The 18,594-nt window shown below is 38.4% G+C and overlaps 1 protein-coding gene across 1 annotated transcript; it reads right to left on the bottom strand.

The window, feature by feature from the left end:
• Positions 1–946: 946 nt before the first annotated feature.
• Positions 947–15,436, bottom strand: LOC132553653 (uncharacterized). Its single transcript, XM_060217913.1, has 8 exons — positions 15,379–15,436; positions 10,134–10,319; positions 9,046–9,170; positions 8,771–8,985; positions 7,714–8,206; positions 7,311–7,429; positions 1,806–1,952; positions 947–1,246 (listed from the first exon to the last, which is right to left on the bottom strand). Exons 2-8 carry the CDS (start codon positions 10,242–10,244, stop codon positions 993–995), a joined length of 1,464 nt encoding a protein of 487 aa, XP_060073896.1. The 5' UTR covers positions 10,245–10,319; positions 15,379–15,436; the 3' UTR covers positions 947–992.
• Between the last annotated feature and the right edge of the window lie 3,158 nt (positions 15,437–18,594).

The following is an 18,594-nucleotide window of genomic DNA, read 5'->3' as shown; positions in this document are numbered from 1 at the left end:
ATTCGAGTACATATACTTAATGTTTCGTTGTTTGCACTTAAAATACAGCTTTTCGATCTGTCCACATAATGATGATTGAAAGAGTATATAGCAAGACGCGTGTCTGTTGGCATTTCTTTTTTGTATGAATGGAGTATCTGTTTTACACATAAAATATTTAAATATTTTACCATGTACACAAACAACCAATGATAACAGACTAACCAGGAAGGGGATATATTATTCTATTCTGTTTTACATTTCCGTTGGTATGAAAGATGAAACCTTTTTGCAAATTTCCCCTACGAGCATATTTTCAATTTGTAAATAAGTTTTTCTTTCATATCAGCATGAAACTAAATAATATTCCAACCAAAGCTTAAATCAAAATTTCATTTCCTCTTGGTCTTGTAAATCATCACATCAAAATTGTTTCGGTAAAGTGAGAAACAAACGATGGAAAATACCGTATGAGGTACATTAATACGGAAACATGCAAGATTTCTGTCGGTTAGAACGACGAGAAAAGTGAACATGACTCCTGTGAAGGGTTTAGTTTTACTAATTTGCTGCTCACCACAGCAGCAGAGAACAGAGAAATAAACGGAGGTTGTGAGAAAGTTTGACAATACAAAAAGACGATATTAGACCAAATCTTTTCATTTTGTACAAAAAAATAAGTGAATCACATTGGAAGTACAATACTACAGGAATCCTACTTTTATATATATTCAACTTATGACAGAGCCATTTACGGGCATTTTTATAGTGTAATCACACTGAAATGTCATAAACAAACTTCAGATACTAATACAACTCTGGTCACTCTGTACTGACAACGGGTTCATCTGTCGTAGGTACTAAGTCATTTAAAGTTGTACGTAGCAGGTTCCAAATACGTCGATTTGCTAAAAATAAGGATAAAACACATTTCAACCACTGGAACATTAAGCTTCAATGTTCCATGTCCGAAAGTAGGAAACGCGTATCAGCCAAAATAAGATATATGAACATTATATTTTGGATTGTGGTTTCTTTCGTGGCTTAAGTCGAAGTTTGAATGTTTCCGCCGGAATATCCGAGTCCCAGACACCACGCAGAACCAACATGGCGGCAAGCCGTCCGATCTCATCGCCGGATTTTGCTGCATAACCATTGCCTCCGATTGCCACACCGATTCCTGAATGGACAAGGTCGATATAGGGGTGACCTGTTCGAGTCTCCAGAATCACGCATTGGTCACCATGATAAGACTTTGCCTTGATATCTGTTCCAATACAATGTTACAAAAAATGTGAAGAAAGAACTTGATTTCTTTCAAGTAACCGTATATACATTCTCCACAACGCCTCAAAAAGACACTTGTCATTTATATGCAATTATTCAAAACGCATTTCCGATTGGATGTAAACATAACACGCCATGACAAAAACAACACGAAAATATCGATATGTCAACAGGTTCATGATTCAAACTCAAAATATACTTAAAAGGTCATAATATGAACGAAAGAGTTGGCGGAGACACCTGAACAATTTCACGGAATATGAAAAAATATATTGCTACTACTGGAAAAATGTTTAAAATTTTGTTCAATTCACATTTGAAATTTTTTATTTTCTCTAACCACTTGTAAACGTTGACCAAGCTTTACGCACCTGGAGCCTGATCTGTCTTAGATGTTGTCGACTGATAAAATTTAATTTCCAACTTGTTTATTATCATAAACCCCTTATATCTTATAAAACGCATGTTTTTAAAGGAATGGTGTAGTGAGAAAGTTAATACCAGAAGTCTTCATCTTTAAAACGCTTGTAATCTATTACCTTTCGTCATGGCGGTGATCAGCCGCGCAGATTCTGTTGCTAAAGAGGACTTGCCGTCGCCACAGTACCACGCTTTCACCTCCGCAAGGGTCGTCAAACGCTGAGACACGGAGTCCGCAAAATTACCAAGCTTTATATAATGTTTACCTGTAAGATCAGACCCTATTGTTGTATAGCTGTGTTTTACTTCGGTGTCTTAACCTTTCATTACAATATCGAATACATTGCACTATTAGTCATTAGTTACGAAAGATCTTTACAGAAATACAAGCAGTCATCCATGATTGTAGAGGGCAGGGCTAAGCTGATACCTTCTATGGAGACATTTATAGTTTTGTAACTTTCCAAGTAACTTTCACATCCTCGTCAATAATGAGAAATTGTACAGCTCTTTTATTAATTTAATTTACTACAGGTTATATTTAATACAAGACGTGATCTATAAAGAAATCGATTCATTTTAATCTACCGATAAATTAATTTATTACAGGCATTGCTTTAGGGTATCGAGTCAGTAACATATTCGATATTTCGAAACATAATCTTCATGTTGGTAATGTCAATAGAATATAATGTCATAAAACACGTTCAGTAGCAGATTTCAGTGTGCCGTGTTGATGCCTACGCGGTCATCTCCAGTGTGAAGCGTATAACGTGCGTCAGTGCTAGGACGCTCCACACTGGTCGTTTGTCTGATGGGGGTGACCGTGTAGATATCGTACACTACGTACGTCAGTGCTAGTACGCTCCACACTGGTCATTTGTCTGTCGGGGGAAAATAATAAAATAACGAACGATTTCTATGCTATATATCTAGTCCGCCTGTTTGAAATCTCGAAGTGACGCAGATCATATTGACGACGACCACCATATTGCTGTCCATGACGTCGTGCTGGCGTTTATAGAAATATAGACGGCCATCATGTGAATATTCGATAGAATGCGCAGATTTTCTTCCAAGATAAAACAAATTATACGAGGAGAACATGTAGATAAAAGATTCATAGAGAAAAGGCAGAAACGAACAGTAGATATACCTTACAGAGAGACAGACAGACAGACAGACATTCTTTATTTCCTCAGTAATGAGATTTTTGTACAGGCATGCCAAGTTAGTTTTTCAAAGCAGTTCTTTTTTACACATTAATAAGGTTATTAATTTCACACATCATATTATGCACAAAATTAGCAATGTTCAACATCAGAATTTTTCGAAACATAATCTTCATGTTGGTAATGTCAATAGAATATAATGTCATAAAACACGTTCAGTAGCAGATTTCAGTGTGCCGTGTTGATGCCTACGCGGTCATCTCCAGTGTGAAGCGTATAACGTGCGTCAGTGCTAGGACGCTCCACACTGGTCGTTTGTCTGATGGGGGTGACCGTGTAGATATCGTACACTACGTACGTCAGTGCTAGTACGCTCCACACTGGTCATTTGTCTGATGGAGACAATAATAAAACAACGATTTCTATGCTATATATCTAGTCCGCCTGTTTGAAATCTCGAAGTGACGCAGATCATATTGACGACGACCACCATATTGCTGTCCATGACGTCGTGCTGGCGTTTATAGAAATATAGACGGCCATCATGTGAATATTCGATAGAATGCGCAGATTTTCTTCCAAGATAAAACAAATTATACGAGGAGAACATGTAGATAAAAGATTCATAGAGAAAAGGCAGAAACGAACAGTAGATATACCTTACAGAGAGACAGACAGACAGACAGACATTCTTTATTTCCTCAGTAATGAGATTTTTGTACAGGCATGCCAAGTTAGTTTTTCAAAGCAGTTCTTTTTTACACATTAATAAGGTTATTAATTTCACACATCATATTATGCACAAAATTAGCAATGTTCAACATCAGAATTGACCATTTTCCGTCGTCTTGCTCGATATCCGCTCTACAACCAAGAAGGAAGTAACTCTTTCTGTGATCGTCCAAATTGTCAAAATATACATAATCGTTAACGTCAAGAAAGTTGACCAAATAGTCTAATAGTTGGTCACGATTGGTGAACAGACTTGGACATTGAACAAGAAAATGTACTGCTATGTTGTCGGCGTGTCTTCTACATAATTTGCAAATCACGGGTTCTTTCTCATGGCGATAGGCCAATTTGATCAGCTCTCCTAGTATCCATGTAGAATGAGGAAATACTAGGTCTAGAGACCATAGCGGGCGAGGACCGTATCCACTGTGGACCGACGCATACATTTTCAGTACATCGGATTTCTCTATTTCGCCGAGCCATTTCACGTGATAGAAATCACAGACTGCCCTTTTGCAGAATACTCCCCATGACCTACGCGTGGGTAGGAAGTCTTCGAAAATGAAGTCGAATAGACTTGTCGATATACCATAGTTTGACGCGATTGTGAAAATGTCGTGAATGAAACTTCTCGGACTTAATAGGTTTCCACTAAATGCAAATTTACATAGCCAAATGATGAAAAGAGCTTTCCAGATAAGTGTACTGCTTGCTAAGCACAATTTATTCCAAGATATAAGCTTTCTTATGTCCACTTCACCACAAATATCAAGAAGCCCAATTGCTCTAGTAGTTACTAAAGTTTGGGACCTTGTCCCAAACCCATGGCATCTACGCGCCGCGTATCTTTGGGTGACGCGGAGCTCCTCATGCGACCGTGCGGTTGGATTTGCCCATAACTCAGAGCCATACAGAATTCTAGACTGAACTATTGATTCCACGAGTTTGCAGCTGTTCAGAGGGTTCATACCGTCATTATGTATCCCTACACTTATAAGCGCGTTCAAAGATTGCCTTCCTTTTGCGCATGCCCTTTTGACTTCCTCGTCACACTGTAGTTTGGGGTTAGCGTAATTCCCGCGTATTCTTTTTTTGTTACCCAATCAATTGACTGCTCGCCAAGATTGCATTTAATGCTTGGGACACGTTTCGTCCGCCTATTGTGCAATTGTAGTAGTGAACTCTTCGCAGGATTATAGTTCAATCTCCATTTCTGAGAGAATTTAGACACTATGTCGAGTAAGCATTGAATGTTGCCTATGGAACACGATAGGAGCAATGTATCGTCTGCCAGGAACACGGACGGTACGTGGAGACCATGAATGTGTAGACCGAGATTAGAGGAGTCAAGTTCAGAGATTAGGTCGTCGATCATTACTAAATACATCCAGGATGACAGAGTGCGACCTTGACCTACGCCCTGCATGACCTTGTACGTGTTTCCCTTTTTACCCTCGTGAAGCACACAAGCCGTTACATCCGAAAAGGAGTTACATAAAATGCACCACATTTTGCTATTAAATTCAATCTTATAAAGTTTATATAGCAGACCATTGACCCACACGCTATTAAACGCCTTTGCATTGTCCAAGAAAGCTGCATACGCATTTGTGCCTAATTCTAGATGGTGACAAATTACTTCTTTCACAGTAAAAGCAGCCGTGATGCTTCCACAGTTTGATCGAAAACCTTGTTGCAGTTTATGTGGAAAGTTTATATTCTCGCATATTTTAAAGATTCTCTTGTATAACACTTTTTCAAACAATTTTTGAAGTGCGGGAGTTAAGGTTATGTCTCTATAATTGTTCATGTCTAGCCTATCCTTTTTTTCCTCCTTTAAAAAGTGAAATAACAATTCCATGTTTAAAGGACGGCGGATAATCTTCGATTTCTAGTATCGAATTAAACAATCCTGAAATTATGTTCAACAAGTGCATACCGGCATAGCGAATGTGTTCCACGACGACATAATCATGCCCTCCAGCTTTACCATTCCTCGTGTCTTTTAGTGCGTTAGAAACTTCCACTGGTGTGATGCTTTCCTGACACACTATATCTTCGTTGAAATACGAGCTAATACGTAGGCGGTTAATATCACGATCAAAATGTCCACTATAGTGTCCATGCGTCAAGGTTCGTCTCCGGGTCACGAGATATCACGCCATTTACTCTTATTTCTGATGAGTCATATTTACTTATTTTCCAAGCACGAACTGTTCGGTAAAAGGTACCTGCATCCATCTCCGCTGCCACTTGTAATTCTTTTAATTGCTTTTGTTCGTATTCTTCAGCTTTATGCAAGACATTGACAACATCCTTCACTTTTCTTTCTAGACATTGACAAGATCCTTCACTTTTCTTTCTAGTAACACGATATCAGAGGTCGCTGCTTGCACAATCGTAGATTCACTCAGCATTTTAGAGACGCACGCACTATAATTCGAAATTTGTTGCTCAGAACTCATTTATAGAATGGATATTTCTTTCGCGCTTGCGTACAGCAGTAGGAAAGTTATACCGCACACGCAATGGTAAGTGATCTGAAACATTCAGATAGTGTTCGTCCATGGTGTTACATTCATATACACAGTCGACTCGTCGCGACTGAACTAAAATGTGATCTATGAGAGACCCATTGCCATCTTTTGAAACAGTTGACATACCGCCAATTGCCCATTCCTGAGAATTCATTGACACCATGTTTTTGTCAACAAGGAAATGTTCTAGTAAGCGACCTCTTTCATTTGCTTTGTCGTGATTCTTACTACCGAACCGTTTGCTAATCTGGGCATTAAAGTCACCAACGATAATTATATGACCTTCTTCGGCAAATCGGTCATACAAATCCGATTTGTATTCCAGTGTTTCCTTATAAACATGCAGTGGAACATTGGTGGATGGCATCAGAGTACCTATTAAAATGACATTTGTTCGGTCATGGAGTTGAACAGAGCAGCATATTACCCTGTCACTACCCTCACTGAGAATTGGGCAAACATTTAAATCCTTTCTCCACATTATAGCCAATCCGCCAAAGCCCCGATTACATGTTCTATTGTCCAGCTCAATAGGAATACGACTATCACTTACACCATAAGCGTTAAAAGCAGAGTCAACAGTATGTAGGAAGTTCATTTGTTCAGGGAGCAGCCAATGCTCAGTTACTACAGCAATATCAGTCTCTCGAAGAAGTTCTGATAACAATGGAGTTCCGTACATGACACCCCGAATGTTCCAACAGAGAACCGTGAATATGACGCAGAGAAAGCACGAGTACACGCGTGAGATGATAACTTTCAGTTCCATGATGTCTGATAAGGACGCGATATGTCGTTGAATCGATTAAGATATTCCCATTCCCGGACAAGAACGTTTTCAGGCCAGAAGGACGGGTCTATTGCCTTTTCAAAGTCACATTCTCGAACATTTAACCTAGCTGTATATCTTCCCTAGTTGAAACTCTCATTTGTCGTGACGTGGCATTTGGCGCCATTCCTGTCTCTTAACTTTTAATTATACACGTGTTGGTCTCCAATGTGGGTAACCTTATTCTTCCTTCGCTTCATTTAGAATCTGTTACTGAGTGTCCCTGATACTCAACAGTCAATGCACGTGAATAAAAAATACAAATAATAGTTACGAAGGATCTTAAAAGGACAACCATCTGTAAATAGCATATTTAACTTTGCATTATTTTAACCAATTATGAAAATAACTTACCATCCGGGTACTTGATGGGTGGGAGTACATATATACCTATAAGGTTTGTGGAATTGCGTGGATAATTTTCAGGCCAGTCTGGTGCACCTTGACCATAGTAGAGGATGGACGGCATATTCCTGGGATAACAATGGATACACATGTAATAAGTAATATTTTGAGATCTTGCAGAATCATCACGTGACTTAAAATAGTGTAGTTATCGAGTAATACCAAAGACCTAATTTAAATACGTGAAGCCGCGCATGGTCGGCGTTGCTGAAAAATTGAACTTTGATTGGTCAAAGTGAATTCGGTATCATTATTTTACCTTGGAGCTTAAATAAATAAAAGTGTGACAGAAAATTATCAAGCTCTTTGGAATAAGTGCAAATATTATGGGATATCATGTAAAAAGACTTACTCTAAGTGCTTGACGTCATTTTCATTGACCTCGACCTTGGCTACGGTAAGCGGACAGAGCGTTACATCCGGTTCTGTTTCAGTCCACAGAAGGTCTCTAAATGTCGTAAAAGAGCCCGTGGCAAGGAGAACCCGACGTGATACAATCTTCCGACCACCTTCAGTCAGCACGGACATGAAAATCGTTCCGTTCATTTGTTCTTTCGTGATCTTACAGACAACGTCATCGATGACGTCACATTGAAAATTCATTGCCACCCGTTTCTGTGCATTAATCATAGCTCTAGGATTGATGTAGCCGGATCTGGTCTGTTCATATATTGCGGCGTCTGTCCTTGACAGGTTCAGGTAGGGAAAACGTTTTTTAAGCATTTCCGGGTTGAGATATTCATGTTTAATACTTTGGGACGAAACTGTATCCCGCGTTTGTGACATGAAATGTCCTTGGGCTTTACCAGCCATCAGACAACCAGTCTCCATGTAAAATGCAACGCCTTTTGTGAAGAAAAAGAATGATACATGAGAATACAGATTGTAAAATGAAACAGCACATATGGGTACACTGCCTTAAAGATATTATTCATCACAAAAACGAATTGACATTATACAGTTCTTTTTTCCAAGTTCAGTGAAATCAGTTGATGAAGGCCACTGACACAGGAGTGGTTGCTATACAGAGGTCAATAACTATAGATTATATTGTGATATTAAGCGAAACGAGATACTTTTAAAGAAATATTTTTGTATACTTTGGTACATGTTTTGTTGTATCAATATTTCATATTTAATACTTTGTATATTTCGTCTTAACGAGTATACAAATATCTACACGTGAACAATACTTTGTACAAAAGATACATAAGTGAGCAGAATATAGAATTTCAGAGTAAGATTATAAGCAGCCAATTAATGAATATATCCTACAGTTGTTACGTCTTGCTAGGACAAGGATGTCAATGACCTATATTGTTGAAGCCAAGGAAGTCACTATTCTGATCTCTAATACCTTCCAGAGGCTACTGCGTGGTAATGGCGTCTGTCTGTCTTTTTTGACTTGCCTCTCACCTCTGGGTCGCGGTTACGAGGCGTACAGGGAAATGTTGCCAGGTACTGGCCGCAGGTCTGTAGTTTTTTCTGCGGGAATTTACGCGTCCCTCCAGTAACCAAATCTTGCACGTTCTCAAATGACTCTGGCTGTTGATATGACTTAAAGGAACAAGTAACCAATATCCCAGAGATACGTCCCTCATCTATGAAATGGTATAGCGAGAAGCTTGATAACAGATAGAAGCCGAGAATGAGAACTTCCGGCTTAGTCCAACAAAAAACTTACCGGAAGTAGTCTCCAGATCTCTGCGCTAATGCGGCCCACACTGGGTCAGGATCAGAGCACCTTGTAATCCGCCCTTCATCGTAATGTGCGCCAAATATCTCCCTTGTGGATTCAAGGCTCCTTTCCTAGTAAAAAAAGAAACTATTAGGTGTAATTCGTAATACAATATGATGTTGACAAATATTAATGGGTTATATCTAAAATTTAGAGGGATGGATTGAATTTGAAAGACATTTTGTTTAAAACACATATTACAATATGCTGAATCAGCAGAGTTATTCCCCTTTCTCGAAAGTTGTATTCAAAAGTGGCAAATTAAAGAAATAACTGATGCGTGTCCCATCAACTACGGCTTCATGATCCTACAACACATTCAATATCTATCATGTTTACGAAGGGAGTTCGGTGTCAATAATAGAAGCAATTTTTAAACTTATGTTTGTATTTCGAAATGAGGTGAAGGTAGAGGTGGTTATGAATGAGACCGCAGATATACAATTTTCTAGCGTTCATTTTCTAATTATTATGGGAAAAAACTGTCATATCATAATAGTCTGATGATGGTGACGAAGCATTTTACAAAAGACATTCAAATAAAAAAAATCAATATAAATTTCAAATCATTAGAACAAATTTGAAGAATGGTCGAGAGTAAATGAAGATCAGATACTATTCATTGTCGACAGGTTTGATGATTATCAAAATTCTCACAAAAATCCATAATATGTAATTTTCAAGGAAAGTGAATAATGCTCAGATTCTTTACAAAAACGTTTGCAGAAAAATGGAATAAATCAAACCGAAAGAAGTTATCAATAATCACGTGAACTGAATAGCCCGAAAGTCACTTTTGTTTATTTTTTTTTTGTTTTGTTTTGTTTTTTTGTTTTTAGTTTTTTTTATGTTTCTTATCTTTTCAAACATGTATAAGCATGTATGTAATTATTATCATTGATAGTTTTCTAACGAAAACGTTAACTTCAATGTTTGACTGTACTGAAAAAAATAATGTTCATGTAACTGCAGTTGTTGTGATTGACCGGAAGTGGTATACTATACCAGAGGCTGTGTAACCGGATGTTTCTTACCTGTGGTTCCTCCGGTCCTATGAGACAAACTTTAGTTCCGTTTTGCTGGGAGGCGTGTCGAGCCGCCGCTGATCCAATTAGTCCCGCTCCAATCACGCACAAGTCGTACATGGCTAGGTTATAATATTATGATCGTGCGTGCCGTGTGTCTCCGTGAAACCTCTAGAGGTAACCTTTACCAAGCATCTGTATACGGATAACATATTGTCAACAATATACATTTAGAATATCATGATCTACCACTGACCGGCCAGGTCGGTGGTGTAAGTTCAATATTATCTTATCGGACCCCTGTAAGCCTATACGTTAACTATCTACTGAGAGTGCATTTGTGAGCATCATCAGTTGATGAAGTGGCTGATTATAAAACGGATTTTTGGCCTGTACCTGATGAGATAAATTTACTTAATCTTTAATTTATTTACAAATATACAGCTTTGCAATGAGTAATATATGTATTATATAAGTAATATTCATTATTTATTTAATTTTAGTAGAAATACTTTTTTTTTTGTAACACAACAAGTTTTTGGGTCCAAATATTATGACAGAAGTATGTTACATTGTGTTATAAAATACAGGAGGTTAAATAAGAGTAGTTCATTTATATAGTGAGGTACAGGTAGAGGTGTCATGCTGAGTTATCTCCCCCTAGCTGAAGGGATGGGACTAATCATACCTTACCTCAGCCAGGTGTCAGACTGAGTTATCACCCCCTAGCTGAAGGGATGGGACTCAACATACCTTACCTAAGTCAGGTGTCAGACTGAGTTATCACCCCCTAGCTGAAGGGATGGGACTCAACATACCTTACCTAAGCCAGGTGTCATGCTGAGTTATCTCCCCCTAGCTGGAGGGATGTTACTGATCATACCTTACCTAAGCCAGGTGTCATACTGAGTTATCTCCCCCTAGCTGAAGGGATGGGACTAATCATACCTTACCTTAGCCATGTCATGCTGAGTTATCTCCCCCTAGCTGAAGGGATGGGACTCAACATACCTTACCTAAGCCAGGTGTCATACTGAGTTATCTCCCCCTAGCTGAAGAGATGGGACTCAACATACCTTACCTAAGCCAGGTGTCATGCTGAGTTATCTCCCCCTAGCTGAAGGGACGTTACTGATCATACCTTACCTAAGCCAGGTGTCATACTGAGTTATCTCCCCCTAGCTGAAGGGATGGGACTCAACATACCTTACCTAAGCCAGGTGTCATGCTGAGTTATCTCCCCCTAGCTGAAGGGATGTAACTGATCATATCTTACCTAAGCCATATGTCATGCTTAGTTATCTCCCCCTAGCTGAAGGGATGGGACTCAACATACCTTACCTAAGCCAGGTGTCATACTGAGTTATCTCCCCCTAGCTGAAGGGATGGGACTCAACATACCTTACCTAAGTCAGGTGTCATGCTGAGTTATCTCTCCTAGCTGAAGGGACGTTACTGATCATACCTTACCTAAGCCAGGTGTCATACTGAGTTATCTCCCCCTAGCTGAAGGGATGGGACTCAACATACCTTACCTAAGTCAGGTGTCATGCTGAGTTATCTCCCCCTAGCTGAAGGGATGTAACTGATCATATCTTACCTAAGCCAGGTGTCATGCTGAGTTATCTCCCCCTAGCTGAAGGGACGTTACTGATCATACCTTACCTAAGCCAGGTGTCATACTGAGTTATCTCCCCCTAGCTGAAGGGATGGGACTCAACATACCTTACCTAAGCCAGGTGTCATGCTGAGTTATCTCCCCCTAGCTGAAGGGATGTAACTGATCATATCTTACCTAAGCCATATGTCATGCTTAGTTATCTCCCCCTAGCTGAAGGGATGGGACTCAACATACCTTACCTAAGCCAGGTGTCATACTGAGTTATCTCCCCCTAGCTGAAGGGATGGGACTCAACATACCTTACCTAAGTCAGGTGTCATGCTGAGTTATCTCTCCTAGCTGAAGGGACGTTACTGATCATACCTTACCTAAGCCAGGTGTCATACTGAGTTATCTCCCCCTAGCTGAAGGGATGGGACTCAACATACCTTACCTAAGTCAGGTGTCATGCTGAGTTATCTCCCCCTAGCTGAAGGGATGTAACTGATCATATCTTACCTAAGCCAGGTGTCATACTGAGTTATCTCCCCCTAGTTGAAGGGATGGGATTCAACAGGTGTCATGATGAGTAACAAAAAGATACAGCAAAAGGCAAATGTCATACAAAACATCTTAGACGCTATCCAGGACTGGGTTGACCAATGGCGATAAAAATCCGAAAAAAGAAAAAAAAGTATAGCCCTATCCTTTTCGAGAAAAGAGAAATGTCAAGAAATATGGTTTGGCGAAAATTAACATGGAATCCACACATTAAAAATACAAAAGAATGCTGCAAAAATACATTACACATTAACATATATCTCTGGAAATAAATTAGGCTCAAACAAACTTACCCTATTAACTTTGTATAAAGCAATTATTAGATAAAAATTAAACTATGTCTGTCAAGTTTACTATTCGGCTTCTGATAATGCATAAAGGATTTAAAATCCTTAAGCGCTTTTAAATACACCTCGTCAATAAGCATGATCTCTGAATCTGGCGAATCACCATTAGAATTAAGGAGGAAAGGACTCGTACTTCCGCATTGGGTTAGAACTCAAGCACACCCGATTTCCCGCCAAATAAAATAGTCACAGAGGTTAGACAAAGTTTAAAATTGAAGAAATTATTCCAAATACAACTCCGCCCTGGAAATTAGACACTCCCGGAATTAGTACCGAAATTTTAGACAAAACCAACAAAAAAGAAAATCCAGCAGAAACTAGGGCAATTGCATCATCTATAACTGACGAATTGACGGATAAAAAAATCCACAAACGAACAGAGTAGGGTTAGGTATTTATTCCGAAGAAAACAACATCGCATTATCACTCAGACCGACCAATCAGTGCTCCGTTTATATCAGTGAAATCATTGCTATAGAATTAGCAATTATTAACATCATCAATAATAATCAAAATGTCCACAAACATCGGTAAGTCTTACAGTCTTTAATATATCGGTTAGATAAATGATTAAAACATTAGATAATACCAACAAAATTTATACAAAGTTAGATGCCACAAGCCATCGTTGAAGATAGGACCCTGTGACTAGCTAGGCGGAGATTCTATTGGCCTGGCCTGGAAAAAGATGTCTGTCGCAAGGTAGAGCATTGTGGTAGATGAAATAGAAAGTAACCCCCGTGTGACCCGTGGCTGGGTTAGTCCCCATTGAAACCACTTAGCCTAAACTTTTTGAGTTTAGAAGAGCCCAAGCGTGACAACAAAATCATCCTAGTAATCACCGATCACCTCACGTGCCGCAACCAAAACCAGCTATAACAGCAAAAACATTATACGAACACTTTATCGTTCATTAGAGCTTCCCTGAAAAATTGCTGTCTGATCAGTACAGGGATGTCTGTAGCAAAATCATTAGGGAACTATGTGGGGTTAAGGAGGTTTGCACCATTCCATACCATTTCATAGGTGATATCTCGGTAAAGCGGTTTAACCAGACTCTCCTAAAGCTGCTGGCTGCCTTAGAGGATGAACAAAATTCCGACTGGAAAAGCTATGTTGTCTGGCCTACAGTGCCACTTAGAGTGACACGACTGGTTACGCTCCACACGTCCTAATGTTTGGCTTTGCATCCGAAGCTGCCCGTTGATGCATTCCTTGGTATTGCTATCCCACTGTCCGGCAACCATGATACATATGTCGAACGACCGAGGCAGAGGTAAGAGTATGCTTATACGGCAGCAGCTCGAGAATGTGGTAAGGAAACCACCCTCGTGCACGAGAGTGAATACTAAGTGTGGGTGATCGAGTACTGGCGAGAAATGTAGGATTCCAGGTCAGACATAAGCTCTTAGAGAAATGGGAGTAGGATCCATACATTGTTGTCTCAGTATATAAAGATGGGTTACCTGTGTGTGAGATGGAGAGGGAAGATGGTGTTGGTTCCATGCGCACATTCCATAGGAACATGCTGTTGTTACTTATAGCGATTCCGACTGGCATAGCTGGGAATGATATTGTGGCGAATCGCAACGTCCGCTAAGAAAAAATTCAGTAGAATGGAGTGCTGATCGGAACGGATTTCCAGCTCCGAGACGAAGACGGACAGTTCAAGTATGGTTAGTGACAGGTATGTCTTCCCTCAGAGGAGAATACCCAAGAGGGTAGTCTCCCCTAGCCTGCATGGAACCCCTGGACCGGTTAGGTGTCCTTAGCCGTCCCGAGTGTCCATAGACAACAGTCAAGCACCACCAGAGTTATCTTCTCCTGTTCCCTCTATGGTGCCAGGCCTAGTGGTTGGTCCTATCCCCATCGAAGTTTCCACGAAAAACGAACATCCGACACTCATGGGTGTGCGTAATACCAGCATGATATATGCATTATATATATATATATATATATATATATGATTTGTTTTAAACATGTGTTCTGAATCAATAGGTTGTCATTATTCAAAGGTTTTTTTCTATAGAGAGGTGTCCTTGTAGAAAGGTGGTCCTTATACGAGGGTTTCTGTGTATGGGTTGCAGGACAAAAATACATTAAACCTTGGTACAGTATTTATTTAAGAGGTTTAATATGTTATATTAGGTACCTGATCATATTTGGAAGTAGTGGTATTTTAAAACAAGTGACCCTGTCAGTGGTTTAAATTGGCTAAATTGCGTTAGTTTATATTTTTACAGCAGCCTTATTGAGATGAGTGACAGTTGATATCATCTATTTATTGCAACGAAATATCTCGTTGTGTTGGCTGTTGGAACATAAGGTCTTTGGTTTGCGGATTTACCGATTTTAAAATAATTTGATACTTGATAAAGGCATCATGTTATTGACTGATGTGCCCAATGTATTTATGCCCAAGTCCATTCTATTACCTAGGGAGGTATACTATTGTGACAAATAGCATTGTCAACAATTTCTTGTTTGGAGCACGCGCGTTGAGCTCATGTAATTTGATAAATAAACACCATTTGAATAGAGGGATAGGACAAGGAGACAAACGTATGTACTTTAAAAGCTGTATTGAGTAATCGGAATTTACATTTACAAGTGGACAGATAGAAGTATAACAGAAGTTCTACCACAGCGATAGTGCGAGTGTGAACGTCTATGTGTGGTGTCACGTGATTGGTGTCTCATGAGTGTACCTCGGACTGACCAGTGATGGACGGAATGTATGACTTACCCCGGCCTTTATCCAGCATCCCTTGCTACCCGCTGTATCCGTCTCTACGGTCCTACCACCAGACACGCCGAACTAGAACTCGTAAGAGTGAGGGCGTGCTCTGATATCAAGTAGGCAACATACGGAGCCAAACATGGAGACGTCGTCCACACGGGTGATGAACCACTCGGCGAGTCTTGTCAGTGTACATGCGTGAACGGTTGTATGCATATTTCCGGTTTAGTTAAAGTCTGTTCTATATTTGTGTGTGACTGTTTTATGTTGCTGGTTTTTGTTAGACGTCATAAAACATCCAGATAAATGTACATCTGAGGTTTTTATGTAAAATACACTTACATGTGATTATATTTGCATACCGCTATACACAATACTTATGTACTTACCTACAATGCATTACATACATACATATATATACGTGTACATTCATTCAATTGGCATTTCTCTACGTTTTTCTAGATTTGATAAGAATTTTACAACTTTCTTAATAAGTGTAATATATCAAATAAAAAACATACTTTTTATCTTAATTATACCGGGATTTTGTGATAATATTCTAGAATGTATTAATTACGTGAACTTCTACAAATTCATGCTGGCATCTGTAAAAGTAATGGTACTCGTCACCTACACCAAGCATATAAAGAGGATGTATTTTATTCTTTTGAGGCACACCTGTCCATCGACAGGTTTCGATTGATAATTTTTAATTGGATTTTCTAAATCAATAGAGTACTCTCTCTTCTTCTGGATATACCTGGATGACGATATCTGTTCAGGTAACTGTCCGGTCGGCACGTGCAGGTCACCTTTTTACGGGTGAATAGTCATCACTGATCACAGTAACTATCGATTTTTCGGATTTACGGCTGATATATTAAATATTCAGTTTCCTGTGATTATACCTGATATGTGATATTTTTTCTTTTTCATTACGATCGTAATAGCATCATTCATAGTGGAATAATATATTAACACTTGAAATTCAAACTATTGGTTCTACAGACCGGAAATACCTAGAAGTAACAAAATTGTAAAAAATCACGTGACTGGCGTGACTTAAATCCGAGATAGCTTGTAATTTTGTGTAATAAGACAGCTATCCCGTGTGACGTCATTTGCTCTTGTACACATGCACTTAACAAATTACATATAGAAATGAGTCTGATGGAAAAAACGGCCAAACAGGGATCATACCATTAAAATGGTCAGGTAAAACATAGCTCCCTCCTTAAAAAATGGTCAAAAGGGAGACAACCCTTAATGGATGAATTCCACAAAGTTTCTGGATGAATGTATTATTTTCCTTCTTCCGGTTAATCTGGAACATTTATCCGGCATCCGTGTCCGTTTTTAGAATGTAAATTAAGACTGGAAGCATATAAAACCATCTCCTCATGTAATTGATAACCCCCCCCACCCCCACCCCCAGATCATGCCGATGAAAACAACCTCACACGGTGATCGATACAAAGATATAGAACCAGCCTGATCATGTTTTTTTTCTCTGATAATTCGGTTTCTCCACTCTATAAACCTCACTCTCGCTTAAATTCTTTCCAACATGGGTCATCAACATGAATTGGCTTTATAATATCATAATTTTTTTGCCTATATAAAACATGTGGAATTCATTATGTACCTGTAATGGTTACCTGTAGATTATCTTCCAGCTTTACACGTACTTATTTCCTTATAGTCAGACTCCAGCAGTCCTGGTCATTGTTGTTTATCCTGTGTTAACAGTAATATATACTACTGCATTAGAATTTCCTATATGCAATACACGGATGTGACCTGGCTCGGAAAGATGACAAGATAAAATGTGTCACATATGTGTATGAATATTTCAAGTGCATATGTGAACGGATCAGATCGATACGCTCTAGTTTACGTGTGTAGAAAGGCTTCTGTAATAACTTTGTGTGTATGTTACAACTTCTGTGAGCTATCTACATCGCTGAAGATAACGATATTCGATGGCCCACCTCTAATGCATTACAATTCCTATTCATCTGTCGATGTATAGTTTCAACAAATTCTTGACTCATAATTTTGTTAAAATATGGGATTTAATATGTTTTTCGTGTTGATTATCTCCCTTGTCAGAGATAATCACATATGGATAGTTTTCCTACAAAAAGGCATCGACCATATCTTTCACATGAATTTTTAAAATAACAATATATTTACTGTTAGATGACAATGGTATGGTTGACCTGCTTTGTGTACATGTTTTAACAACTCACATACCGGAATATTGCAGTTAATGTTAAAAACAACTAATTTTCTTTCCAGAAGAAAAAGATGAATATTTCGAATGTTGAACATAAGCAGTGACCTTTCATTTGGCTAAAGAGATATTCAACATAAAACGGGACGAAGAGAGATGTGAAGTCATAAGTACTATATAATTCATTATTTAAATAAATATGTAATGTGATGGGATAAATTATCTTATCACGTCACAACCCCGTTATCAGTAAAATAACAAACGTTTGATAAAAGTTTGCTTTTACGCTCGTGTTATACGACATAGAGAGACTAGACTTATTAAAAGTCCCCATTTTGATGTCATAACTCCATGGCCTCATATGGAGCGTGACGTCACCAAAGAAAGCGACGTAGAATGAGAGCATCACCTAAATAGATGACGAATTAGTCAAATATAACGATTTTCTGATATTTGTTTTTAAAAGGTGTCTTCATCATATGATAAACATAATCTTACATTGGTCGATATGTCATATGATTTTTTTAACTCGCCACGAATTCTAAAAGCCGATTTATTAATCTCATATCAATAGAAACTTATGTAAAAATTGTATTGTGTCTTGTATATATTATTAGATAAATAAGTAAATAAATTATAATTAAATCATTACAGAAAATAAATAAATGAAACAAATAGATAAATATATGAATAAAAAGTACGTAAATAAATAAATAAATGAAGTACGTAGATAAATTTAAAAGTAAATAAAGTAAGAAAATAAATGAATATGTAAAGGACGTAAAAATAGAATATATATAAAGTTCGTAAATAAAGTACGTTAAGTAAAAAAATAAATAAAGTACGTAAAGAGATAAAGTATGTAAATAAGTAAATAAAGTTCGTAAATAAATAAAGTACTTGATTAAATAAAGTGTGTAAATAAGTAAATAAAGTACGCTAATTAATAAGTAAATTTAGGAAACTAATATTGATAAAACAGCACG

Source organism: Ylistrum balloti, unplaced genomic scaffold (genome assembly GCF_031769215.1).
Source record: "Ylistrum balloti isolate Yb309-2 unplaced genomic scaffold, AGI_CSIRO_Ybal_v1 Utg370344, whole genome shotgun sequence".
NCBI classification, from domain to species: domain Eukaryota; kingdom Metazoa; phylum Mollusca; class Bivalvia; order Pectinida; family Pectinidae; genus Ylistrum; species Ylistrum balloti.
This window is presented reverse-complemented; position numbering and strand designations above follow the sequence as displayed.

Excerpts from the sequence above, each read along its gene's own strand:
- LOC132553653 (XM_060217913.1), bottom strand. The coding sequence starts at position 10,244 with ATGTACGACTTGTGCGTGATTGGAGCGGGACTAATTGGATCAGCGGCG. Across the intron at positions 9,171-10,133 it reads TAGGACCGGAGGAACCACAG|GAAAGGAGCCTTGAATCCAC; the intron begins GTAAGAAACATC and ends TTTTTTTACTAG. Across the intron at positions 8,207-8,770 it reads CCGCGACCCAGAGGTGAGAG|GCGTTGCATTTTACATGGAG; the intron begins GCAAGTCAAAAA and ends TCTTCACAAAAG.